Raw genomic sequence first — 27,922 nt, 5'->3', positions numbered from 1 at the left:
CCTTCAAGTCAGCAGTTCAGCAACACAAGGGGTTAATCCATTGCACCACACACAGTACTTAATTGTGTAATGGAGAAAAACTTCATGTTAGGAAGGCTATCATCTAGAAACACATCTGGAGAATGTGGAGATGATGGACACACCCACAGCTAACATCACAACTCACAAGCAGGAACCCCCCCCCCCCCAATGACTTTTTTTCCAAAAGCCAGAACAGCATTTGGATGGAGAAGTGACAAAGCAGCAGCAACATGTGCCAAGAAACAACATTAAATAGTTTGATATAATTGGCATAGTGTGCCAGTCTTGATCGGTTTTCTGTATATCACAGACATGCCATGCTTGCTTATATGTGAAAGCAAATGTTTGGTAGCATGGAGTTGACTGGAAGTTTATTCTCATGGTACTCAAACCTTAAGGCAGTCGGATGCACCTTCCATAGCACAGCTAACCCCTGAAACTTACCCAAGAAGCAGAGAATTATCAGGCTGTATGGTCAGATGAGACCTTACTATAAAGCAAGGATGGCAAAATCTTTTCTGAACCAATCTTGTTTAGAAACCCTGCATTGGAGTCACCATAGGTCAGAAATAACTTCAAGGGCACAACAATTAATGGAAATATGTTGACTGCCACTCCCAGCAACCTTGCCCAGTGTAACCAGTGGGAATGAATGATGGGAACCACAATCCAGCAACATCTGGAGAGTTGCATGTTCTCCACAGTATCTTGGCAAGATTTATTTAGAAGAGGAAGGCAAAAGCAAACCCCTTCTGAATTGAATTATTAATAATAATAATAATAATAATAATAATAATAATAATAATAATAATACACTTTATTTATATTCTGCTCTTCTCCCCTAGGGGACTCAGAGCAGATTACAGCATCTACATACATAGGCAAACATTCAGTGCCTTTATATACACAAACAAAGGCAAGGCTTCTTTCATTTCTGGCTTTGGAGGTGGTGGTCATTTTTGGCTCTGGAAGGTGCTCTTTCTCCATTTTCAAGCCAAGGAGCCTGCGATGTTACCTCCTGGTCATTGGCATTGAAGATTGCTTGAAGCATCTCTTAGTCTTTTCCCACAGAAGCAGTACCTATTTTTCAACTCACATTTGCATGTTTTCGAATTGCTAGATTGGGAAGGAGCTAGGGCTGACAGATGGGAGCTCATCCCCTCTTGCAGATTCGAACTGCTAACCAGATTCAGTGCAAGGGTCAGCAGATTCAGCATAAGGATTTAACCCATTGCGCCACAGTGGCCCCTATGGTAGTGTAGATTCATATAATCCAGTTCAATGCAGTTCAATCTGCATTATATATGTCTGCACTGATCATATTATGCAATTCAAATGATATTACAGTAGAGTCTCACTTATCCAACACTCGCTTATCCAACATTCTGGATTATCCAACACATTTTTGTAGTCAATGTTTTCAATACATCATGATATTTTGGTGCTAAATTAATAAATACAGTAATTACTAAACAGCATTACTGTTTATTGAACCACTTTTTCTGTAAAATTTGTTGTATAACATGATGTTTTGGTGCTTAATTTGTAAAATCATAACCTAATTTGATGTTTAATAGGCTTTTCCTTAATCTCTCCTTATTATCCAACATATTCACTTATCCAACATTCTGCCGGCCCGTTTGCGTTGGATAAGAGAGACTCTACTGTATTTGACAGTATAGATCCAGCCTGAGAGAGCATCATTTGCCCAAGGTATTTCCAATAAAATATCCCCTTCAGGCATAAGTTATTTGAATGGCTTATTGGTTTCTTTTAGCCTCAAAGTAAATTGAGAAGGATACAGGTTCACCTTCTGAAGGTGTATGGACAACTGGAAGAACATATCATATATAAAATGTGCCCCCTCCCCCCCCATGTATAAGTTGAAGGTAGGTTTGAGAGCCAATATCATGAATTCTAGGGACCACAGTGGTGCAGTAAGTTAAACTGCAGAACTTGCTGACTGTAAGGTCGGCGGTTCAAATCTGCGGACGAGGTGAGCTCAAGTTGTTACCCCAACTTCTGCCAACCTAGCAGTTCATAAACATGCAAATGTGAGTAGATCAATAGGCACCGCTTCGACAGGAAGGTAATGGCGCTCGATGCTGTCATGCTGGCCACGTGACCTAGGAGGCGTCTACGGACAACGCCGGCTCTTCGGCTTGGAGATGGAGATGAGCACCACCCCCCAGAGTCAGACTCGACTAAACTTAATATCAAGGGGAAATCTTTACCTTTTATCATGGATTTTGATGTGACCCATGGATAAATTGAGGATTATTCCATGGAGAGGAAACAGCACTAATGCCACTTCAGGGAACCAGCCACCTCTAGCTGTTGCTGCTGCCATTTCCCCTCCCAGGCATTCAAAAAGTACAGAAGCAGCACCAAAGTGAAACAGGTAACCATTCTAAAACTGTTTACAAACCTAATGTACCTCCAGAGAACTGATTTGCTGGTATTTCTGGTCTCCAGCTTTGAGTCTCACATTTGTTTTCATCTGGAAGGGGTTCTGTAGGAACAGTAGTTGGGGCTGAGTTTAAAAATAACATTACGTAACAAAATTTGAAACATTTTATTCTCCTGGTTTGAAAACATTGTTTGCTATTTAGTTGTGTGGTACTTTGAAAGTAGTTATTACACTCCTGAAACTTTGTTTTTGTGGTTGTCACAAAGTATGTCGAGTTGCTTGAGGCTTGATGAGATATTCATTGCAAAACTATAGCAAAAAATGCTGTAGGATGTCCTGCAAAAATGAAGTTTTTGCAACTTAATAAACTTTCCCCATGTTATTATGATAGAGGCAAGTAGGAATTGACATTTATAACCCAGGAACAAAAACTGTGTTATATAGGCTCCTTCTACACAGCTGAATAAAATCCCACATTATCTGCTTTGAACTGGGTTATAAGGCAGTGTGGACTCAGATGACACAGTTCAAAGCAGATATTGTGGGATTTACTGCCTTGATATTCTGAGATAAAGGACTGTGTGGAAGGGCCCATAGTGTAATTGTTCCTGACCCATCAGCTCCCACTGTTGCTAAAATGAATAATAATAATAATAATAATAATAATAATAATAATAATAATAATAATAATAATAATTTTATTTCTTGCCCACCTCTCCTAACAGCTCAAGGCATGTTACACCATTATTAAAACAAAAACACATAATCATTGTAAAACACTTGGTTAAAATACACATATTAAAACATCTCTCAATAAAATCCTTTTCTAAATACACAAAATAAAAAAACCAGACATACAGTGCAGTTTAGAATTCACCATTAAAAATGATGTAGCCAGAAACTCCCTGACCGGTATAAACTCCAAAGCAAATACTGTACTAAATGGATGGCTAACATGTTGAGAAGCTGTGAGAGACGTTGGCACACACCTCTCTATTTATGTAGCCCTTGTGAAGAAAACATGGAGTAGAGCTGTCCTAGGACACATCTACATTCTCTTCCACTCTGCCATATAATCCAGATTATCTGCTTTAAACTGGATTATATGAGTCTACATTGCCATACAATCCAGTTCAAAGCAGATAATCTGGATTTTATATAGCAGTGAGACTGGTTCAGAGTAGCAATACTCCAACCTGGTCCTGGAGGCTCCCACGCCGCCTGTCTGCAGTGGCAGGACAGAGTCCAGACCATCCAGCGGGATCGAAATTGGTTTAGTCTCACTGGATGGTTACCTTGGGTGTCTCTGTCGCTACTGCCAGATCCTCACAGAACTGTGGGAGAGTTACTGGTGATTACTGGGCACCTTTGTTAACATTGAAAGGAGAAGGCATTACCTCAAGAGCATTCTCCGACTTCTCATAACTCAGAATGAAACAAGGTTCATCCTGCATTATGATCTAGAAGTCCCTGGATGTCATCTGAAAGCGTGAGGAGCCGAGGTGGCACAAGGGGTTAAACCCTAGTGCCAGCTGGACTGCTGACCTGAAGGTTGGGTTTCTGACCCTAATCCAGCCATTACTTACAGGACTCAGAAATGGCTCAAGACACTACAACTCCCACGACCCAGGGCCTTTCCAGGTAGACCTGGAAGATCTGATCCCAAGTTTTCTTTTTATCCCAGACTTATTTTCATGTCAGGGGCAACTTGAGAAACTGCAAGTTGCTTCTGGTGTGAGAGAATTGGCTGTCTGCAAGGATGTTGCCCAGGTGACCCCTGGATGTTTTAATGTTTTACCATCCTTGTGGGAGTCTTCTTTCATGTCCCCGCATGGAGCTGGAGCTGATAGAGGAAGCTCATCTGCGCTCTCCCCGGGTTGGATTTGAACTGGCAACTTTCAGGTCAGCAACCCAACCTCCAAGTCAGAAGGCTTTAACTCACTGCACTCCCAGGGGCTCCTCGGATTATCTGGCAGTGAAGACTGCCAGTTTGAATCCACAAGATGGAGTGAGCTCCCGTCTGTGAGCTCTAGCTTGCAGGGACATGAGAGAATCTCCCAGCAGGATGGTAACACATCTGGACATCCCCTGGGCAACGTCTCTGTAGACAGCCAGTTATCTCACACCAGAAAGTGATTTGCTGTATGTTCTGAAGTTGCTTCTGATATGATTAAACAAACATCTGAAATCATTCCCCAACTTCTTCTTACGTCTATGTTATAAACACAAGTTCCTGGACACAGCGGCAGTCCAACAATGAGGCAAATTAGGCAGTCGCCTGTGGCGCAAAACATACGGGGGCGCAGTCTAGACTGCTTTTTCTGTTGATTTGTTGTAAAACATGATGTTTTGTGCTTGGTTTGTAAAATCTTAATGTAATTTGATGTTTACTAGGCTTTCCCTTAATCCCTCCTTATTATCCAACATTTTCGCTTATCCAACGCTTTTATTTTTCAGTAATTGGTTTGGGGGGGGGGGGTGCCAAAATTCTGTTCCCCTACACTTGAAAAATACCTAGGGCCGGCTCTGCCTGGACATTAACTGAAAGCATTCCCTGACTTCTCACAACGCAGAGTAAGACTGGTTTTACCTTGTGTTGTGGACCAGTAGTCCTTAGATATGTTTGGATGTCCAGATTTAACTTTTGATCAAAATTGAGATTTGGGGCCAGTATAGACTAGCTCCTAGTCGTAGTCCTTGAATCTCAATGGATTGTCAGGTTTGGGCTTAATCCGGGCTCTTCCTCTTGTTCCTTGGGAAGCACTGAGCAAGCCTGAAGTAACCTGAGCTCTCTCCTTTGCTCATCCTGTCTTGAAACAAATGAATTATTCACCAGGCAGTCGCTCCAACCTGAACCAAACAGAAGGAGAGAGCCCTGGAGCCCTGCCCAGGCTTTTGGGGTGGGGTGAGGGGTTGGAGGGGAGCTGGAGATGATGCCTGCAATACAGCCGGGCTGCTCTTGTGTGTACAGTCACACGCACGCATCCAGATGGAGATGCTGTCATGAACGGCGCAGGCCAGGGAACGTAGTAAACATTTATTGTTGCTAGAAATATTTTAGCAGATGTTTATGGGTACAAAGAGAGAGAACAGCGGGGCAAGAGGGTGGGTGAGACGGAGGCTACAAATAGCAGCAGAAAATGCACAAGGGCCTGGAGGACGTGAATTGCAGCAGACACTTCCACTGCCATATGTCTGTGGCAGGGCGCCACAGCGCATACATGGGCTCCGTAAACAGCAGTTGAGCTTTTGTGCACGAAAGGTGCCACCTCTGTAGAGGCACACGCCTGAGCGCCACATCGGGGAGCACACCCTTGTACTCAGCAATTCATTCATCAACACTAAGTAAACAGCACTCCTTGTTGTCATATGCCCAGTCACTAATGCAGGTTGGGATCCTCCTTGTGCCTGTAGGCATGAGTGCCGAGGAAGCAGGCCAACCCAAGGCAACCCAAACAAACCTGTAGGTTTTGCTGAGATTCTCATTTAGTCATGCATTTTCTCAACATTACTTGAAGGAACTTTCTAATGAGTTGTGCCTTGTGGTCATATCTGTGTGACTGACTCTTTCATCCTCAGTTGCTCCCTACATACAGTACATACATATGCAGACTTCATTTAAGTCAATTGCTTTAGCTTGCAATTTAATGAGGCTGGCTCCACAAAGCACTATATCCCAGGATTTGACTCCTGATTATCTGCTTGTCCCAGATTATATGGCAGTGTAAAAAGGTAAAGGTTTCCCCTGATGTTAAGTCCAGTCGTGACCGACTCTGGGGGTTGGTGCTCATCTCCATTTCTAAGCGGAAGAGCCGGCGTTGTCCATAGACATCTCCAGGTCATGTGGCCGGCATGACTGCATGGAGTGCCATTACCTTCCCGCCGGAGCGGTACCTATTGATCCTCTCACATGTTTTCGAACTGCTAGGTTGGCAAGAGCTGGGGCTAACAGCGGGTGCTCATTCCGCTCCTGGGATTTGAACCTGGCACCTTTTGGTCCTCAAGTTCAGCAGCTCAGCGCTTTAATGCACTGTGCCACCAGGGGCCCCATCTGGTAGTGTAGACTCATTTAATCCAGTTCAAAGCATCCAGCCTTGAAAGTTGGGAAAGATCTGTAGAAAAGGTGAAGGTCGAGAACCCTTCTACACTGCCATATAATCTAGTTCAAAGCAGATAATCTGGATTTTATATAATAATAATAATAATAATAATAATAATAATAATAATAATAATAATAATGGTCCCAGTGGTGATCAGCACATTGGGTGCCGTGCCAAAAGATCTCAGCCGGCATTTGGAAACAATAGACATTGACAAAATTACGATCTGCCAACTGCAAAAGGCCACCCTACTGGAATCTGCGCGCATCATCCGGAAATACATCACACAGTCCTAGACACTTGGGAAGTGTTCGACTTGTGATTTTGTGATACGAAATCCAACATATCTATCTTGTTTGCTGTGTCATACAATGTTGTTGTGTCAATAATAATAATAATAATAATAATAATAATAATAATAATAAGATATGAGGATTTAAAGATCGAATTACAAAGACTCTGGCACAAGCAAGTCAAGTTGGTCCCAGTGGTAATCGGCCTGCACTTAAACACAATTGGCGCTGACAAAATTACCACCTGCCAGCTGCAGAAGGCCACCTTACTGGGATCTACACACATTATACGCCGATAATCACACAGTCCTAGACACTTGGGAAGTGTCCGACATGTGATCCAATACAACAGCCAGCAGATTGTCTACTGTGGACTCATCTTGTTGTGTTTCAAATTATTATTATTATTATTATTATTATTATTATTATTATTATTATTATTTTATTTATATCCTGCTTTCCTCTCTAATGGGACCCAAAGTGGCTCACAACATAATACAATACAAATCAAAGTACATTTAACATGAAATACAAGACAAATATCACACAAAGCACAACAACGTCCAGAAATGAGACTTAAATAAATATTAAGCATTAAAAATATTCAAAACCGATTACAATTATTGTGGAGACTCCTCAATTAAATAGTATATTTTGTTAAACTCAGTGATAAACATGAGTGATAAACAGTGAACAAATTAAGAGAAGTCTCCACACACACACACACACACACACACACACACACACACACACACACATATATATATACTGGTATATTATTGTGTGTGTATGTGTATGGAGACTTCTCTTAATTTTCTCGCTGTTTATAACAAAATATGTTTTAAAAAACTGAAATCAAAACAGAAACAAAAGTCTTCACTCAAACCCAGGAGGGAAAGAGTTGAAAGTTGAGCATCAGCAGAGAAGTTAGTGGCACCAATCTAAGCCAAGCCCAGTTTCAGTACTAGGTTAATGGTCAAAGGGGAACTGGTTGATAAAATTCCCCAGTATTGTCATCCTATAAGGTATCAGTGACTTGAAGTAATTTCGGGCCATGGCTAGCTAGCGGCGAGGCAGTGATGATGACATCGTCCCCATACCATTTCACCCATACCACCTACATTAGAGCTCTCCTAAAGTTAGCCATTTGGTATGGCAGAGGATATTGTCCTGTCACCAGGACAGAAGTCGATTTTGATAGGGACTGGGGCTTGGGGACCATCTCGCTTCCAACCACAAGTTGCTTTTAGAGGAGCTTGCTAGACAAAGCCAATGGGAGTTGGCATAATTGTCATCCTTGATCGAGGAGATGAGTTTCAGTAAGTTAAGAGAACCATCCATCTGCAAGCAAATCTTTTCATTCTCACAGACTTTAAAACATTTTAATTAATAGGCTGAGAGGGCTATACTGCTTTAAATGTTTTGAAATTACTTTTATCTTTTTAATTGCAATTTGTCCTTTTATGTGTAGGCTCCAATAGTTAAAAGGCTGTGAATAGTTTGATTTCGTTTTAATATTTACTTTTAATATTTAAATGCATGCTTTTAGCTAAATTGTTCTTTTTTAAAAAAAAATAAGGCTCCTTCCACAGTGCCGTATAATCCAGATTATCAAAACAGGCAATCCACAGGATCTGCTTTGAACTGGATTTTTTAAAATTTATTTATCATGTCAGAAATAAACCGAGGGTACAGTTGTAATGTATTTAAAAACACAAAGTTAAAAACTTGTCATTATACTAAATGTCCTTTGACTAGTAACTGGCCACTTGGAGTATTGCTATAAGAAAGTCCTCCATTGTGCATGTGACAGGGCTCAGGCTGCATTGTAGTAAATGGTCTGTGGTTTCCTCTTCTTCACACTCGCATGTTGTGGACTCCACTTTGTGACCCCATTTCTTAAGGTTGGCTCTGCATCCCGTGGTGCCAAGCACAGTTTGTTCAGGACCTTCTAAATCTGTGTGTCCAGGAGGGAGCCTCTCATTTGGTATCAGACACTGATCGAGGTTCCGGGTTTTAGCCTGCCACTTTTGGATTCTCGCTTGCTGCTGTGTTCTCTGTAGATCTTAGAAAACTGTCTCTTGATTCAAGGCATTGATATGCTGGCTGATATCCAAACAGAGGATGGGCCAGAGATGTCAGTGCCTTGGTCCTTTCATTGTTGGCTGCTACCTCCCGGCGGATGTCAGGTGATGCAATACCGGCTAAACAGTATAATTTCTTGAGTGATGTGGGGCGTAGATATCTGTGATAATGTGGCATGTTTCATTAAGAGCCACATCCACTGTTTTAACGTGGTGAGATGTGCTCCACACTGGGCATGCATATTCAGCAACATAGTGGCAAAACACAAGGGCAGATGTCTTCACTGTGTCTGGTTTTGATCCCCAGGTTGTGCCAGTCAGCTTTCGTATGATACTACTTCTAGCACCCACCTTTTGCTTGATAGTCAAGCAGTGCTTCTTGTAAGTCAGGGCATGGCATGGTAGCGGGAAATGGCAGCAAGGGTAGAGTGGAACTGCTGCACCAACCTATTCCAGGTCTATGATGGGCAGTGGGAGGGAAGGCCGAGAGGAGTGCAGCTCAGGGAAGCTGCCTGATATGTATGGCAGTGTAGCATCCAGGGTAACTCCCAGATATTTTGGTGTGCTGCGATGCTCCAGTGGGTCCCTTCTCGGATAATCCTCAGAGCTCGAGATCCTTGTCTGTTCTTAAGGTGAAAAGCAAAAGAACTGGATTATATGAGTTTACACCATATAGTCCAGTTCTAGGGATATAATCTGGATTTATATGGTAGTGTAGAAGGGCCCTAGACCACTTGGAATTCCAATTTTGGGAGAAAGATTACATATACAGTATTTTTATTTATTTATTTACAGTATTTATATTCTGCCCTTCTCACCCTGAAGGGGACTCAGGGTGGATCACATTATATACATATAAGGCAAACATTCAATGCCCATATACACACAGAACTGAGACAGAGACAGACACAGAGGCAATTTAACCTTCTCCTGAGGGGATGTTCGATTCTGGCCACAGGGGGGAGCAACTGCTTCATCACCCACTGTGACGGCACTTCCTCATTCCAACGTCGTAAATTAGTTAAATTTGCCTCCCGACTTTATAAGTGGTACCTTATTTCCTACTTGATAGATGCAACTATCTTTCAGGTTGCTAGGTCAGCAATGAGAAGGGGCTATTTTTTATTTTTTAATTGACGGGTGCTCACCCTGCCACGGGCTGGTTTCGAACTCATGACCTCATGATCAGAGTGATTTATTGCAGCAGGCTGCTCACCAGCCTGCGCCACAGCCCAGCCCCCTCATATATAGATAAATATGATATAATGATTCCAAAAAATTGTATTGATTGCAATGGATCTTGCTCCCAATGAAGTGGGTTTAGCCATGGCATTGAGCTCCCTCTTAAAAAAGAAACAGATCGAGGAAGAGTAACTGTTTTGAACCACAATTCCCAGCATCTCACAATTCCTAGCATAATCACTGACTGGGCAGATTTGGAAACTGTAATCCAAGCTCTGAAGGGAGACGGAGGGCCCTTCCACATAGCCATATAACCCCAGAATATCAAGGCAGAAAATTCCACAAAATCTGCTTTGAACTGAGTCCACATTGCCATATATTCCACTTCAAAGCAGAAAATATGGGATTTTATTCAGCTGTGTGGAAGGGGCCAGAGTTACATAACTGCTCTGGGAATGAAAAGCATAAGGAATAGCAAGGGCAGACCTTGCTTGAGGGAGGGAGGAAACATCAGACACTCTCCTCCCAAAAAACACCTGAGGGAGGCAGCTGACAAAGAATGACCTAGGATTCCCAAGCAGCAGCCATGTATACTGCTTCCGAATGTTATTTAATAATTTTATTTACAGCAGTGCTAATTGCGGAGGGTGGCTCGCATTTTAAATCAGCCTTGAGTCTATAATTGGATGTCATTGTGATGCATAGACTTGTATTCCAGAGGTTACACATCTGTGCTGACAAAGGGAGCAAATACTTAGCTGACGCCTTCTCCTGTGTTCGGCTGGCAAGGGATGAGTAAAAGGGAAATGTCCATCTGCCCTCTCCCATGTAGGCATGTGCAATGACATCCTCCTTCTCATTGTAATAGCAATACTAATAGTCATAAATCAGGAAAATAGCTAGAAGAGCTAGGCTACTGGTATGTTTGGACATAAGGGGCTTACAGGGATACAAAATCCCCTGCATCAGCATGCAGGCAGGGCATTATTTCTCCTCAAGTGGGCCTTCACTCCCAATCCCATCATCTTTCAAGCCTTTGCATCCTCTAGCAGATTCACACCTCCTTCTGCAGTCTCACACCTAAAGCCAAAAGGGGGAAAAATATCAGAGAAAGCACTAGATCACCACAGGAACTGATCTGTGTCAGCGAGGGAAGCTCCCACAGTTTGAGACAATAAAAATGGACTAAAGACCACCAATCTGTTTACTTTCCAAAAGATTATTAGCCAACGATGGCACCTTAAAGAAATCAACGGGTTTTATTATGGCATGCACTTGCATGCATTAGAGCCCATAAATGGACTCTGTGGTCTACGAAACTATTCAGTTAAAAACAAAACAAAATCATAATGGTTTTATAATGCAATAGTATCACTGTTGCAGAAGTCTGCAAAACTTGGCAGTGTTTCCTTTTGGACTACAGCTCCAAGCATCCCCACGCAAGTTGGATATTCTGGGAACTGTTAACTACAAAAAGGGCTTTTTGCAAGACTGAAAGGCTAGTTTCCTGATTTTTTTAAATTAATGTATGTATGTATGTATGCATTTATTTATTGCACTGGCTACTATGCAAAGTGGTGTGGCAACCTTAAAAACTTGAATGCTTTCTTGCCAGGACACTCAAAGGAATGCCATCTCCATAAGAGTTTTGCTACTTTTTGTTGGAAAGTTTCTCTTCTTGTATATATCAAATTAAACAAGGTGAAGGAAAAGGCTTTCCAGTGTGCTGAAACTCCCAAAAGAATATTCTCTCTTTAAAAAGTTTGTAAACACTAATAATCTGTTCTTTCCACTCCAGTTTCCCCTAAAATAAAACAGGGTTTTATATTAATTTTTGTGTTAAGGCTTGTTTTCAGGAGCAGTCTTATTTTTCCAAATTGCCTTTTTAAATGAACTATATCTAGGGCTTATTTTTGAAATAGGGCTTATATTTAGAACATCCTCAGAAATGCTGAAAAATCATGATAGGTCTTATTTTTGGGGTAGGTCTTATTTTGGGGAAAACCTTTTTGACTGGCCTTGTGTTCTCCTGTTCCCTTCTGGCACTCTTATATTTAAATGTTCATCTTGTAAATGGTAGGGATTGTGTTGTCGAAGGCTTTCATAGCCGGAATCACTAGGTTGCTGTGAGTTTGCCTTGCTGTATGGCCGTGTTCCAGAAGCATTCTCTCCTGACGTTTCGCCCACATCTATGGCAGGTATTCTCAGAGGTTGTGAAGTTATGCAGTCTCACAGACCTCACAATCTCTGAAATTGAGGTTGGCACCACTTTAACTGCCATAGGGGGCCCTTTTAGGCAGGCTGTATATCCCAGGATTTCTGCTTTAAACTAGATTATATGAGTCCTCACTGCCAGATAATTTGGGATACAAAGAAAACCTGGGATCAGACCCTGGGATAACGGGCCTGTCTGGAAGGGTCCTGTGCTGTGGGAGTTGTAGTGTTTTGAGCCATTTTTGCCAAAGGGTCCTGTAAATAATGGCTGGATTAGGGTGTATTATAAGACTCCTGGATGCCAGTATGGGCACACTCCTCATATTGGAGCAATTTGATTTTAAGGGGGGCAATTTGAGAGTGTGTTATTGGCCCCTTCTACACGGCCATAGAATCCAGATTATCATATCAAATCACATGATCTGTTTTGAACTGGATTACATCAGTCTACACTGCCATGCAATCCATATAAAAGCAGATCATCTGGAATTTATATGGCAGTGTAGAAGGGACCATTGACACTGAATTTTTTCTGCATTTCTTATGATTCTAATAATAATAATAATCACTTTATTTATATCCTGCCACCATCTCCCAAAAAAGATTTGAGGCAGTTTACAAAATCACCTATTAGTGCTGTAAATATACAAATGCAATAAAATGCATAGGCATTTATAAAACAACAACAGTATAAGTAACATAAAACAAATATACATAAAAACAGTATAAACCCCAACATATAAAACCCCCAACAAATTTAAATAAAATACTCAATAAAACGCAGCAATAGCTGTGGATTAAAATGGGCCATATTAGTTTTAGTCACATTAAAGTGTCAAAGTCAAAGCAATTCGCTTGGTCCTGTACTGATGTTTTTTTAACCATTTTTGAAGGCCATCTTAAAGAGCCAATGTTTTCAGATCTTTTAAAAAACATTGAAGTAGTGTGGAGGCAAATCTAACTTCTCTGGGGAGGGTGTTCTAGGGGCTTCAAAGACAGTATATAAATATACATTGTGACACACTCAGTTTTAAAAATTTAAATTATACTGTACACGGTGGTCAGCTGGTGATAATGTAGAGGGGAAAGCTCACTCTTAGACCACTTCCACACTGCCATATACTCCACATTATCTACTTTGAAGAGGATTATATGAATCCACACTGCCATATAGTGCAGTTCAAAGTGGATAATGTGGATTTTATATGGCAGTTTAGAAAGATTTATAGAAAGGGGGGTTAGAGCACAGAGTTGAGAGAATGCAAGACCATAGAAAGTGAGGCAATTTTCCAATGGGCCTTCCATACAGCCATATAACCCAGAATATCAAGGCAGAATGACCCACAATATCTGTTTTGAACTGGGTTATCTGAGTCCACACTGCCATATATCCCAGTTCAAAGCAGATAATGTGGGATTTTATTCAGCTGTGTGGCAGGGGCCCCAGATTAAATCAGATAATCTGGATTTTATATGGCAGTTTAGAAGGGGCCTCAGTGTTCTTTTAACATTACAAAAGGTACAAAATATATGTAAAATACATTTTTGGTTCTGCATATGAATGTAGCAAGATCTCTGTGAAAAAAAATCTGAAGCACAATTATTACTTTCATAAGTAAGTCAATATTTTTTGTATTAACAAAAAAAAAAGATTACCAGCCGCAATAAAATTAATGTCAGGTGACAAGTGGGTTAAGCCGCTGAAGCATTGAACTTGTTGACTGAAAGGTCGGCGATTTGAATCCAGTAAGTGGGGTGAGCTCCTGCTGTTAGCCCCAGCTTCTGCCAACCTAGCAGGTTTTTTTTTCGTGTCAGGAGCAACCGGAGTTGCTTCTGGAGTGAGAGAATTAGCCGTCTGCAAGGATGTTGCCCAGGGGACGCCTGGATGTTTGGATGTTTTACCATCCTTGTGGGAGGCTTCTCTCATGTCCCCGCATGGAGCTGGAGCTGATAGAGGGAGCTCATCCGCACTCTCCCCGGGTGGGATTCGAACCTGGCAGCTTTCAGGTCAGCAACCCAACCTTCAAGTCACAAAGCTTTTATCCCCTAGGCCACCGGGGGCTTCTCCGGGATTGCTGCTCATCTCCATTTCTAGGATGAAGAGCCGGCGTTGTCCGTAGACACCTCCAAGGTCATGTGGCCGGCATGACTGCATGGAGCACCGTTACCTTCCCGCCGGAGCGGTACCTATTGACCTACTCACATTGGCATGTTTTCGAACTTCTAGGTTGGCAGAAACTGGAGCTAACAGCAGGCGCTCACTCCGCTCCCGGGATTTGAACCTGAGACCTTTCGGTCTGCAAGTTCAGCAGCTCAGTGCTTTAACACACTTCGCCACCTGGTATAGATGTACCCAAATTGAATGGAAACCTCTCCAAAAACAACAGCAAAGCTGTCGTATGGAGAGTTAAGAGGGCTGGACCTTTGCAGCCAGAGCTGCCCTCCCACTTCAAAGCTTTGGGTTGCCTCTAAAAGGGCTGAAGACTGGGCTGGTATTGAGATCCTTGATAAAAACCTGTGGAGGCGGAGAGTGCCAGAGAAGGCGCAGAAGGAAGGAAGAGAGGAAGGAGGAAGCATCATCGGGAAGAAGGGAAGGGAGGGAAGGGTGCCTTGCCAAGCACACAAAGGAGTGGAGCCAGGAGGAAAAGGGGAGTGGGGAGCTCCAAGGCCAGCCCCGGCGGCTCCTTGAGGCTCAGCCTTGGTGTTGCCTTGGGCTTCCTCCTCCTCTTTGCTCAGGGAGAATCCCGGGCGTCTCTGGGTCGCCCACGTGGGGCTCAGGCAAACCTTTGTCCGCCCCTCTGCAGGGCGGCTCCTGCCTCGCCCAGCCCCTTCTCTCTTTCAACCTCTCTCTCTCTTTCTCTCTCTCTCTCTCTCTCTCTCTTTCCCCTTCCACCTTTCTTTCTCCTCCGGTCCCTTTCGGCTTTGCGGCAGGAGCGGCGCAGGCTGCAGGAGCGGATCTTGGCCACCCGCCGGGAGCTGGAAGAAGAGAGACTCCGAGCCCAGCGCCTCAAGGTAAAGGAGGAGCATCTTCCCAGGGATGCAGGGATGGATGGACCAGGCGGGGGAAGAGAGAGGGAAAAGCCGGCTCTGAGGAAAGAGATCCATAGCCAGTCTATGGAACTGAGGAAGAGGGAATCTTCATGCACACAGGACGAGCTCGGAGAGGAACCAATTTGTGGCTCTCCTTTATGAGGAAGGGGATTTGTATCCAGTCAAAGGGATTGGAGAAGAGGGGGAGTGGTTCTTCATGCATATAGGCTGACTTCAGGGAGAGGGACCGGTTTGTAGGTCTCTTTTATGAGAAAAGGGATGCTTATCCAGTCAAAGAGGTGAACTGGATCTTCATGAACACCCAATCCAATTTGCAGGTTTCCTTTATGAGAAAAGGGATGCATCTCCAGTCAAAGGGATTGGGGAAGAGGGGGAGTGGATCTTCATTCATATAGGCTTAGCTCAGGGGGAGAGACCGGTTTGTAAGTCTCTTTTATGAGAAAAGGGATGCATAGCCAGTCAAAGAGGTGAACTGGATCTTCATGAACACCCAATCCAGTTTGTAGGTTTCCTTTATGAGAAAAGGGATGCATCTCCAGTCAAAGGGATTGGGGAAGAGGGGGAGTGGATCTTCATGCATATAGACTTAGCTCAGGGGGTAGAGACCGGTTTGTAGGTCTCTTTTATGAGAAAAGGGACGCATAGCCAGTCAAAGAGGTGAACTGGATCTTCATGCAACCTAATAATCCCATTTGTAGGTCTCTTTTATGAGAAAGGGGATGCATATCCAGTCAAAGAGGTGAACTGGACCTTCATGCACACCCAATAATCCCATTTGTAGGTCTCCTTTATGAGAAAAGGGATGCATATCCAGTCAAAGAGGTGAACTGGACCTTCATGCACACCCAATAATCCCATTTGTAGGTCTCTTTTATGAGAAAAGGGATGCATAGCCAGTCAAAGAGGTGAACTAGATCTTCATGCATATAGGTTGAGCTCAGGAAACGGGACCTTTGTAGGTCTCTTATGAGAAAGGGGATGCTTATCCAGTCAAAGAGGTGAACTAGATCTTCATTCACACCCAATCATCCAATTTATAGGTCTCCTTTATGAGAAAAGGGATCCATATCCAGCCAAAGAGACAGGGTAATTGGATCTTCGTGCATATAGGCTGAGCTCAGGGAGAGGGACTAATTTCTGGGTCTCTTTTATGAGAAAGCATGCATATCGAGTCAAAGTAATGGAGGAAATGGATCTTCATGCACACCCAATAATCGAGTTTGTAAGTCTCCTTTTTGAGAAAGGGGATCCATATCCAGGCAAAGGGATTGGGGAAGAGGGGGAGTGGATCTTTACGCATATAGGCTTAGCTCAGGGAGAGGAAACGGTTTGTAGGTCTCTTTTATGTGAAAGGGGATGCATATCCAAAGAAGTGAACTGGATCTTCATGCACACCCAATAATCCAATTTGTAAGTCTCCTTTATGAGAAAGGGGATCTGTATCCAGTCAAAAGGATTGGGGAAGAGTGGATCCTCCTGCATATAGGCTGAGCTCAGGGAGAGGGACCAATTTGTAGGTCTGCTTTATGAGAAAGCAGGTACATCTCTGGAAGTGCGGAAGGGCCATGGTTTCTTCATGCACACAAAATAATCTTAGTGAGAGGGACTGGTTTGAGGGTCTCATTTCTGAAAAGGGGGAGCAGGGGGAGTGGCAGGAATGATAGATTTTCACCCGTCCATAGATATTTGCACACACCCAATAACAGATCACAATTATTATAATAAATCATAATTCATAATCATAATTATGATTTTTTCCCTATTATATGTATGTTGGCACTGAATTTCTGCCATTAATATATTCTAGCCCCCAAGGGGTTAAAAAGACAGTATATAAATACAGTAAATACATAAATAATCCCAATAATGATAGGGACCGATTTGTAGGTCTCCATTATGAGAAAGGGGATGCACATCCAGTTAAAGAGATTGGGGAAGAGTGGGAGTGGATCATCATGCACATGCAATGAGCTCAGCGGGTTCTCAGCATGTGGGTCTCATTTCTGAAAAAGGGGGGGAGTACATCTAGTACGATATAGAAATTGAGCAGCAGAAGCAATGGATCTTCATGCTTAGGGAGCAAGATCAATCTGCGAGTCTCATTTATGAGAAGGGGTTATTGAGGAAAAGAGGAGTGGGTGGGAGGGTTGTGGATTTTTACTAACACCTGCTCATGGATTTTCATGCCCACACCATGTGCTCAATGAGAGGGACCAATTTGTGGGTCTCATTTCTAAGTCAGTGGGGTTGAGGAAGAGGGGAGTGGCAGGAGCCATGCGTCTTCACGCACATCTGTATGTGGATCTTCGTGCGTACACGATGTGCTCACTGAGAAGGGCCAGTTTGTGGGTCTCATTTCTCAGAAAGGGAGAGTCAGTGGGATTGAGGAAGAGGGGGAGGTGGATTTTCATGCACATATGTATGTGAGTCTTCATGCACATCCTCCTCTGGGTTTTCATGCACCGGTATTCCCCCTCCCACACGTACTAAGGAGCCATGGCTCAATGCAGTGTCTGTTCCCATGCTATACAAAGGGGCCTGATTTCCCATAGGTGCAAATAATCAATTGTATGTCCTTATGCTCATCTTAATCTTATTGTAAATATCAATACTCTGGCACTATGGACCTTTGAGTGCAAATACTTAGCAAGTGTGGATGGTGGGTGTGTGAAAGAGAAAAGGAAGGGAGGGAAACTGCCAGCATGATGGTGGAGTATTTGCACTAGTGGGTGTGTTCAGCATCTGCTCTCAGGCCACGTAGCTTTATCTAAAATGGGTCTGCCTGTGTGCGGTTATAACTGTTCTGAATGTGCCTAGGGACTGAACGCTTGACATGCGTGTCTATGCAGATCTCTGTGCATGTGTGTGTATGTGTCTGGCTGAAGGTCGATTGTCTGGTCTTGATGTGTTCTGACAGCCCACGTGTCCACCTTGCATGCCTGTCTGATCCAGGATAGCTGATCCAGGCATTCTCTGTCTCTCCTCTCAGAGGAAATCCTTGCGTGATCGGTGGCTGATGGAGGGGATGTCCGCACCCACTGATGACGGCGAACACGTGTCTTCAGTTTGGGAGGCACAGACTCGCATCCAAGAATTAGAAGACGATCTATCCAGGTGGGTGTGCCAGAGAGGTGATGATAGGCTGGCAGCAGGCAAGCACAACTCAGAAGGCTTTTCTGCCCTCATTTTGGCACAGAGAGAGTCATTTCTTAGATGAAGCAGAATGGCTGTTTCAAGAATCATAGAGTTGGAAGAGATCTCGTGGGCCATCCAGTCCAATCCACTGCCAAAAAGCAGGAAAATCACATTCAAAGCACCCATCCAGCCTCTGATTAAAAGCCTCCAAAGAAGGAGCCTCCACCACACTCTGGGGCAGAGGGTTCCACTGCTGAACAGCTATCACAGTGAGGAAATTCTTCCTCATGTTCAGGTGGAATCTCCTTCCCTGTAGTTTGAAGAGCAGCATAAGAGCTCACAGCTTCCGTCAGCAATCATTTGCCCAGCTGGTCAATGGCTAGATGATGATACTTTTAAGAAAGCCGATAATCTACCTTCTTTTTCAGCCACTTCTAGGATGTAACATCAAATTAATATCTGTGGTACAATTAGCATTAAAATTGTCCTGCTTTCCCGAATCCTACCACCCTCAACTATTTGAAGGTATTCTGTTCCTTCAAATAAATCTGATCTTTCCTTGTTTCCAGCTCTGTATGCCTAGGACTGCCTGTCAGAACAGCTCTGTGATACTTCCATATCCTTCACTTCCTTTAAATCAGTACTATCCAAAGACTTGGTCCTTGGACCATTGCCTTGGCTGCCAGTCCATTGAGTTTTTAAGAAAGAAAAAAATATTTGCAGTCAGGGGGCACAGCTATGGTGGTGGTCCCTGGCACAGTGAAAAGGAAATGTCTGGTCCCCTACTTTAGATGACTGGAAGTACACTGCTTTAAATTTCTTTTCAAAGCTCACTTTTTTCTTGGAAGCTTCTCAAAGGACTCCCCTCTTCCTAATCCAATTCCATCTGTTAGTACAACCTTCCGCAGCTTGATGTTGTATGATGATTGCGGATAATACTAATAATAGGGTAAAGGTTTTCCCCTAACATTAAGTCTTGTCATGTCCGACTCTGGAGGTTGGTGTTCATCTCCACTTCTAAGTCAAAAAGCTGGCGTTGTCCGTAGACACCTCCAAGGTCACATGGCCAGCATGACTGCATGGAGTGCTGTTACCTTCCTGCCAGAGTGGTACCTATTGATCTACTCACATTGGCATGTTTTCGAACTGCTAGGTTGGCAGAAGCTGGGGCTAACAGCGGGAGCTCACCTCGCTCCCTGGATTTGAACTGCTGACCTTTTGGTCAGCAAGTTCAGCAGCTCAGCAGTTTAACCTGCTGTGCCATCGTGGGCTCCAATAATAATGATAATAATAATAATAATAATAATAATAATAATAATAATAATAATAGCAACAACTTTATTTGTAACCTTCCCTATCTCCCCGGGGGGACTCATTATGAGAAGTATCACTGAATGTATCTGAAGGGTCAGGGAAGAGAGGCCATAAAAAAGTCATTTCTCACACCAACTTCGTGCAACTTAGCATGTCTAGAAGGAACCGCGTAAAGCACGTTCTCCCATGTTTATCCCTGTCTCCAGCTCCTCCTTTCTCTCCCGTGCCAAATTTTAGATTGTGAAAGCCTTCAGACCAGGATTTGTTCTCTTTACCCTGATGGCGATATATAAATAAATAATAACAATGGCAACAACAACAACAATGTGCTATTCCGGTTGGAGCCACAGATAGAAACTGATGATGGCATTGAGGTCCTCAGGGGACACGGAGGAGGAAGGGCTGTTTAGCTGGCACGTTGCATTTCCACTCCGGCCTCTGTGACTTCTCCTTTCCGGAAGAGAAGATGTTTAGACTAAAAAAGAAAAAGCCACGAGAGAGAAGCCTGAAACCACCGCCTGGCTTGAGGGAGCTGAAGTGACGGAGGATGGGGATTGGGGGAGCCGGACTAATGATGAGTCAGCAGCCGTCCTGAGGATTCATTTGCCCTTTCCTAGCAGTAGCCCACAGGCAGAACCAAAGGGGAAACTTAACTGGAGTGCAAGGAGGACAGGGAAGGCTCCTGATGTTACTTGTAAATTTGGAAGGGGGGAATCTTTACATGCAGATATGGAAATATAGAATCATAGAAACGGAGTTAGAAGAGACTTCAAGGGCCATTGAGTCCAACCCCTGCCAATCTGGAATACGTGAGCAAAGCAATCCCAACTAATAGTCATTCAGCCTCTGTCTAAAAACCAGAGGAGAGTCTACTGCACTCCAAGGCAGCATGTTCAACAAGTAACTCCCATGAATGTAATAGGGTTTTCATAGAAATACTCAAAGGTGTTTGGGCAGTTCCTTTCTTTGAAAGATGGGGTTTTTTTTAATCATGTCAGAAGCGAATTGAGGCAAGTCGCTTCTGGTGTGAGAGAATCGGCTGTCTTCAAAGACGTTGCCCAGGGGACACCTGGATGTGTTACCATCCTGCAGGAGGCTTCTCTCGTGTCCCTGCATGGGAAGCTGGGGCTGACAGATGGGAGCTCACCCCGTCTTGCGGATTCAAACTGCCAGCCTTCAGGTCAGCAGGTCAGCCGGTTCACGGTCCTTCAGACTGTTGGGGGGGGGGGGCAGACTATGATGAAATAGTCCAAAATTAGGATTGTTGTTGTTGTTGTGTGACTTAGGTCAACCCTAAGTCTACAGTTTAGGATAGGGGCCAGGTAAATGACCTTGGAGGGCCGTATCCGGCCCACGGGCCTTAGTTTGGGGACCCCTGACCCACTGTGCCACCATAATGCATCTTGAATTCATTAGCGAGCTTCAATCCAAGTCGCTTCTGATGTGAGAGAATCGGCTGTCTTCAAAGATGTTGCCCAGGCGGCACCAGGATGTGTTACCATCCTACAGGGAGCTTCTCTCATGTCCCCGCATGGGAAGCTGGGGCTGACAGACGGGAGCTCCCCCAATTCAAACTGCCAACATGCAGGTCAGCAGTTCAGCTGGCACAAGGGTTTAACCCATTGCGCCACCGTAATGCATCTTGAATTAATTAGCGAGCTTCAATCCAAGTTTTAACCAGAGTTGACTCTGTTTAGCTTACAAAATCAGAAAGGATTGGGTGTCTTTTGAGTAAATTTTAGATGGGACTCAACTCTAGTCAAGACATCCCACCCAATTGAGACACATTTGTTGGAAATTTCTGTCCTGCCTTAGCTTGGAGAGGCTCCAAGCTATAGTTATAAACAGACAGCAGAATAAAAATGTAATTAATACAATACATTAAACAGTAAGCAGTTGGTTCTTAATTAAAACTAGTCCACAGATCTCTTAAAAGCATGCAAACAGCAATCTAACAAGACTTGTTCTATGGTTGCTGGGAACAATCTAAGCCAGTGGTTCTCAACCTGTGGGTCCTCAGATGTTTTGGCCTTCAACGCCCAGATATCCTAACAGCTGGTAAACTGGCTGGGATTTCTGAGAGTTGTAGGCTAAAACACCTGGGGACCCACAGGTTGAGAACCACTGGTATAAGATGTTGATTAGAGCTAGAGAGATAGACTACTGCAGGTACTTTCAAACTGTATTCTAATCTTCCAAGTCAATGGAGCAGCAGGGAGAAATAGATCCTTATCAGTGCTGTTTTCTAATTGTGGAGTTCATTTCCAAAAAGTATCAAATTCATCTGAACAAATGTTAAGTGCTGCTGAGGATATGCATTATTTTGCTATAAAATGCAATTTTCCAAGCCCTGGACCAAAGTGGCTTGATACATTTTGGTAGTCTTGATCTGTGCATAATATTCTACTCCTAGCCAATAATGTGCTGCCGTCTATAACTCAAGTTTCCAACTATTTTGGATTTGGTACCTTTTGGAAACAAACTCCACAATTGCTCTTTCCTGGTTATTACTTATTAGGAAGCTGATTGCCATATTTTAAAACAGCTGCAGTTTATCTGAACATATTTCAGAAGCCTCTTTGCCTAGAACCAATATAGAAGCACAGAGCAAATATAGAGAAATGGTGGCAAATTCTCCATTGGCTCCACTTGGCGTCTCTGGGTTTCAGTAAAGATTTAAGCCTTGGATTTTGGCTGCCATGTGCTTCAAGATGCTTTATTTCCCATTTTTTAATGGTCTGCAAGGGCTTGGGACATTGCTTGTAGCACAATTTTGTTCCTGGGTTATAAATATAATTACCTAATGATAAAAATATAGCAAATGTTTATGAAACTGCCAAAACTTTATTTTTGCGGGACATCCTGCAACAGATTTTACTATAGTTTTTCAGTGAATATCTCATTGAGTCTCAACCAATTCAACGTATGTGTTGTCGAAGGCTGGAATCACTGGGTTGCTGTGAGTTTTTTGGGCTGTCTGGCCATGCTCCAGAATCATGCTCTCTTAACATTTCACCCACATCTATGGCAGGCATCATCAGAGTTTGTGAGATTCCAGACAGGAAACGATCAGGGCCAGCCAACACCTCCCAACAAAGGATTCCCTTGGGCAAGAGGCAACCAGGCTTTGAATCTGCAAGGCCATTCAATGCTAATCAAGGTGGCCATTTACAACATTCACACTTGCCTCAAACAGACAATAGTTCTTTCTCCCAATCTGGTCTTTCCACAGATATATAAACCCCACTTACTATTTTCCAACAGACCTCACAATCTCTGAGGATGCCTGCCATAGATGTGTGTGAAATGCTTCTGGAATATGGCCATACAGCCCAGAAAACTCACAGCAACCCAATTCAACATAGTTTCTGGGACAAAAACAAAATTTCTGGAGCATTAACTACATTTAAAGTATGTGCCACACAGTTTAAGAGGAAATAATATTTTCAAACCAGGAACAGAAATTATTTCAAATTTTGTTACATAGTGTATTGAATGTCTCTTTCTCTGAAGTCTCCAATCTCAGATGGAGCAGCTGGACAGCCCAGAGCATCAGCTAGGACACCAGCAGCCAGAAGAGTCTGCAAGAGCAATGAAAGAGACAAAGCAGTCATTGCTGGATGGCACGGCAGAGGTATGAACTTGTTATCAGAGGCTTTCATGTCCGGAAGCACTGGGTTGCGGTGTGTTTTCCGGGCTGTATGGCCATGTTCCAGGAGCATTCTCTCATGACGTTTCACCTACATCTATGGCAGACATCCTCAGAGGTTGTGAGGTCACCTTTCAACCTCTGAGGATGTCTGCCATAGATGTGGGCGAAACGTTAGGAGATAATGCTTCTGGAACATGGCCATACAGCCCGGAAAACCCGCAGCAACTAAACGAATCAACTGTTACTCGCTATAGCAGTAGGATTTTAAGGCAAGTGTAGAATTCTCTTTCTGAGGCAGCCAGACATGGGAAATGTCAGGGGAAATGTTTTTAAAAAACACCCACTAATCTCCTTTACATTCATACTCTTCTCTGTGTTGTTGCTCTTATGGTTCTGCCTTGGCCCTCCTAATATACATATTCTTGCCTCCCTGCATTTTGTTAGGGTTTGCCACGAATTTGAAACTACAGTAGAGTCTCACTTATCCAACACTCGCTTATCCAACGTTCTGGATTATCCAACACATTTTTGTAGTCAATGTTTCCAATACATTGTGATATTTTGGTGCTAAATTCGTAAATACAGTAATTACTACATAGCATTACTGCGTACTGAACTACTTTTTCTGCCAAATTTGTTGTATAACATGATGTTTTGGTGCTAAATATGTAAAATCATAACCTAATTTGATGTTTAATAGGCTTTTCTTTAATCCCTCCTTATTATCCAACATATTCCCTTATCCAACATTCTGCCGGCCCGTTTATGTTGGATAAGTGAGACTCTACAGTATTTGGAAATCTGGATCTTGGATCATGTCAATGCCTTCATCAGGACAGATACCATTGGTTCTTCAAAATCAGGCGCACCTCTACCTGGTAGAATGAATGCAGTCTGACAGCACTTTAACTGCCCTGGCTCAACGATATGGGTGTTTAGTTTTACAAGGTGTTCACTCTTTTCTGACAAAGAACACTGGTGCCTCACCAAATTACAAATCCCAGGATTCCACAGCATTGAGCGATGGCAGTTAAAGTGGTGCCAATTTACATTTATACTACAGTGTAGATAATAATAATAATAATAACACTTTATTTATATTCTACCCTTCTCCCCATGGGAACTTAGAGTGGATTACAATGTAAACAGATACAGGCAAACATTCAGTGCCTTGTTACAATACAATGAGGCACACATACACATAAAGGCAAAGACTTCACCTTTCATTTCCGGCTTTGGAGGCGGTGCTCATCTTTGTCTTTGGGGAGGTATTCTTCCCCATTTTCAAGCCGAGGAGCTTGCGTTGTCACCTCCTGGTCATCGGACCAGTATGACTGCTTGGAGTGTCTTTCCTGCCAAAGCGATACCTATTTATCTACTCACATTTGCATGTTTTCAAACTGCTAGGTTGGCAGGAGCTAGGGCTAACAGTGGAAGCTCACCCTGTCCCGTGGATTCAAACTGCCTACCTTCAGCTCAGCAGTTTAGCAGCACAAGAATTTAACCCATTGTGCCGCATCTGCTATAATATAGTCTACTGCACCCGGTATCCATTGGTGGTCTCCCATCCAAGATCAGATGGGATCTGGTGCCTTTAGTGTACACTATTTAGGCCCTACCTAAGCCTTAGGTATTGAAATAATAATAATGATAATGATGATGATGATGATGATGATGATGATGATGCAACTCTATTTTTATCCCATCCTATCTCCCCAAGAGGACTCAGCAAAAAAATATTTTTTAATAAAGTAGAGTCTCAGTTATCCAACATAAACGGGCGGGCAGAACGTTGGATAAGTGAATATGTTGGATAATAAGGAGGGATTAAGGAAAAGCTTATTAAACATCAAATTTGGTTATGATTTTACAAATTAAGCACCAAAACATCATGTTATACAACAAGTTTGACGGAAAAAGTAGTTCAATACGTAGTAATGCTATGTAGCAATTACTGTATTTACGAATTTAGTACCAAAGTATCAAGATGTATTGAAAACATTGACTACAAAAATGTGTTGGATAATCCAGAACGTTGGATAAGCGAGTGTTGGATAAGTGACACTCTACTGTACCAGTATTGGATATCTTGATTATATTAGGATGGATGTATACTACTTTGAGCCGGATAATCCAGAATAAACAGATAATCTGGAATCAAATCCTGGGGGATAGGGCAGTGTAGATCCAGCCTTGATAGGTAAAAAGCACCAATGCAACATGGATTTTGTTTTTAAGTAGAATTGTTGTATCCCTCAACTTGATATGAACTATATACATAGCTGATAAGGTCAGCTCACTGGAGTATGCAAAGGAAGCACTAGTCATATCATATTGGCTTCTGACTAAAAAAGAAAGTCCCGTTGAACTAAAGGGGGATACTTTGAGTAAATCTGCTCAAGATCAGGCTGACAAGATCTCTAGCTCCATAGTTAAGAACAGCCGTACTGGGTTCCTGTGAGACAATAGCAGATTACGAGTAGGTAGAATAGACTGCCATTCATTTATCTCAGGCCAGCTACCACTCCCAGCTGAAAAATCTGACCAGCCCATGAATCATTACTCACTCAGCTCCCCTCCCTAGTTCTATCAATTCTGTTGTGATCCAGCATCAGAGAAGCCAGAACTGGGAAGAGTTACCTTTTTGTAGACAACGGCTTCCTGGATCTCCCAGCCTGAATTAAGCAGAATGAAGGCCTAGGCAGAGCCTAAATAGTGTTCACTAAAGTCACCATATCCCACCTGATTTTGGATGGGAGACCACTAATGGATACCAGATGCTGTAGACCAATGGTTCTCAACCTGTGTGTCCCCAGGTGTTTTGGCCTACAATTCCCCAAAATCCCAGCCAGTTTACTAGCTGTTAGGATTTCTGGGAGTTGAAGGCCAAAACATCTGGGAACCCATAGGTTGAGAACCACAGCTGTAGACTATATTTTAGCAGCAGGACTGGGCAGAATCATCTCTGTGTATTCCTTATTTAAGAAATACCTATGAGATTCATGAGTTGTCATAAGTTGACAGGTGATTTGAGAACACATACATGTGTGACTTAGGCAGACTCACTTAGGAATCTGACAGTGAAGCAAATTTCTTCAGCTGACTTCAGAAGCGAACAATGATGCAAATATAACAAAACTAAAATTAATTTTCTTAGGCTGGATCTACACTGCCATATAATCCACAATATCTGCTTTGAACTGGATCATATGAGTCTACACTGCTTTGTAATACAGTTCAAAGAAGATAATCTGGATTTTATGTGGCAGTGTATGGGGCCCAAGGTGAGCCCCCCATAGGGAGATTGGTTAGATTTCAAGAGAAAGCATTTACTAGCATTCTTTGCCACCTTTCTTTGTCCCTTTAACTGGTTTATTCCTTGGGTAATAACAACTAGTAATGAAGGGACCATAACATGGCATGCCGAAGGGGCCTATGAGGGACGAGTGGAACTAAGGTTGGATCTACACTGCTATATAATCCAGGTTATGAAATCAAGTTTATACACTTTATCTGCTTTGAACTGGATTATATGAGGCCCCTTCTACACTGCCCCTGGTGGCACAGTGTGTTAAAGCACTGAGCTGCTGAACTTGCGGTCCAAAAGGTCCCAGGTTAAATTCCAGGAGCTGAATGAGCGCCTGCTGTTAGCCCCAGCTCCTGCCAACTTAGCAGTTCAAAAACACACAAATGTGAGTAGATCAATAGGTACCACAGGAAGGTAACGGCGCTCCATGCAGTCATGCCGGCCACATGACCTGGAGATGTCTATGGACAACGCCGGCTCTTCGGCTTAGAAATGGAGATGAGCACCAACCCCCAGGTAAACTGGTGTCAGACTGCATTAATTCTAACATGGAAATGCAGCCTAAGATGCCTTGCAGCACCTTCTCAATCCTACAAGGCAGCTAGAAATGGAATCATCATAGCTCACTGTATAAGAGCCCCCAGTGGTGTAATGGGTTAAACCCTTGTGCTGGCAGGACTGCTGACTGACAGGTTGGTGGTTCAAATCCAGAGATAGCAGATGAGCTCCCTCTGTCAGCTCCAGCTCCCCATGTGAGGACAGAGAGAAGCCTCCCATGAGGATGGTAAAACATCAAACATCCGGGCGTCCCCTGAGCAATGTCCTTGCTGACAGCCAATTCTCTCACACCAGAAGTGACTTGCAGTTTCTCAAGTCGCTCCTGACACGAAAAAAACCTTCCTCCATGCAGTCATGCTGCCAACATGACCTTGGAGGTGTCTACGGACAACACCGGCTCTTCGGCTTAGAAATAGAGATGAGCACCAACCCCTAGAGTCGGTCACGACTGGACTTAACGTCAGGGAAAACCTTTACCTTTACCTTTTTACCTACACTGCTATAAACGAGGTTTGGTGTGGGGAGGAAGACATTTCCACTGAAATTAGGTGGAATGATGTGGCTTGATAAAAGAATGATTGAATCATCTATGGCCTCTTCT

At 43.2% G+C, this 27,922-nt stretch overlaps 1 protein-coding gene across 4 annotated transcripts in view; it reads left to right on the top strand.

Moving 5' to 3' along the window:
- The window catches only part of palm3 (paralemmin 3), an 85,753-nt gene that overhangs the window by 44,514 nt on the left and 13,317 nt on the right, over positions 1-27,922 (top strand). For all 4 annotated transcript variants that reach the window (XM_062971496.1, XM_062971498.1, XM_062971495.1 and 1 more), the window contains 3 exons: positions 15,236-15,316; positions 18,345-18,469; positions 23,318-23,438. In XM_062971496.1, coding sequence (XP_062827566.1) covers positions 15,236-15,316; positions 18,345-18,469; positions 23,318-23,438 — 327 coding nt within the window. The remainder of the gene's footprint in view (positions 1-15,235; positions 15,317-18,344; positions 18,470-23,317; positions 23,439-27,922) is intronic.

Source organism: Anolis carolinensis, chromosome 2 (assembly GCF_035594765.1).
Source record: "Anolis carolinensis isolate JA03-04 chromosome 2, rAnoCar3.1.pri, whole genome shotgun sequence".
In the NCBI taxonomy this organism is placed as follows: Eukaryota; Metazoa; Chordata; class Lepidosauria; order Squamata; family Dactyloidae; genus Anolis; species Anolis carolinensis.
The sequence above is the reverse complement of the archived record's forward strand: the minus strand, read 5'-3'. Positions and strand labels throughout refer to the sequence as shown.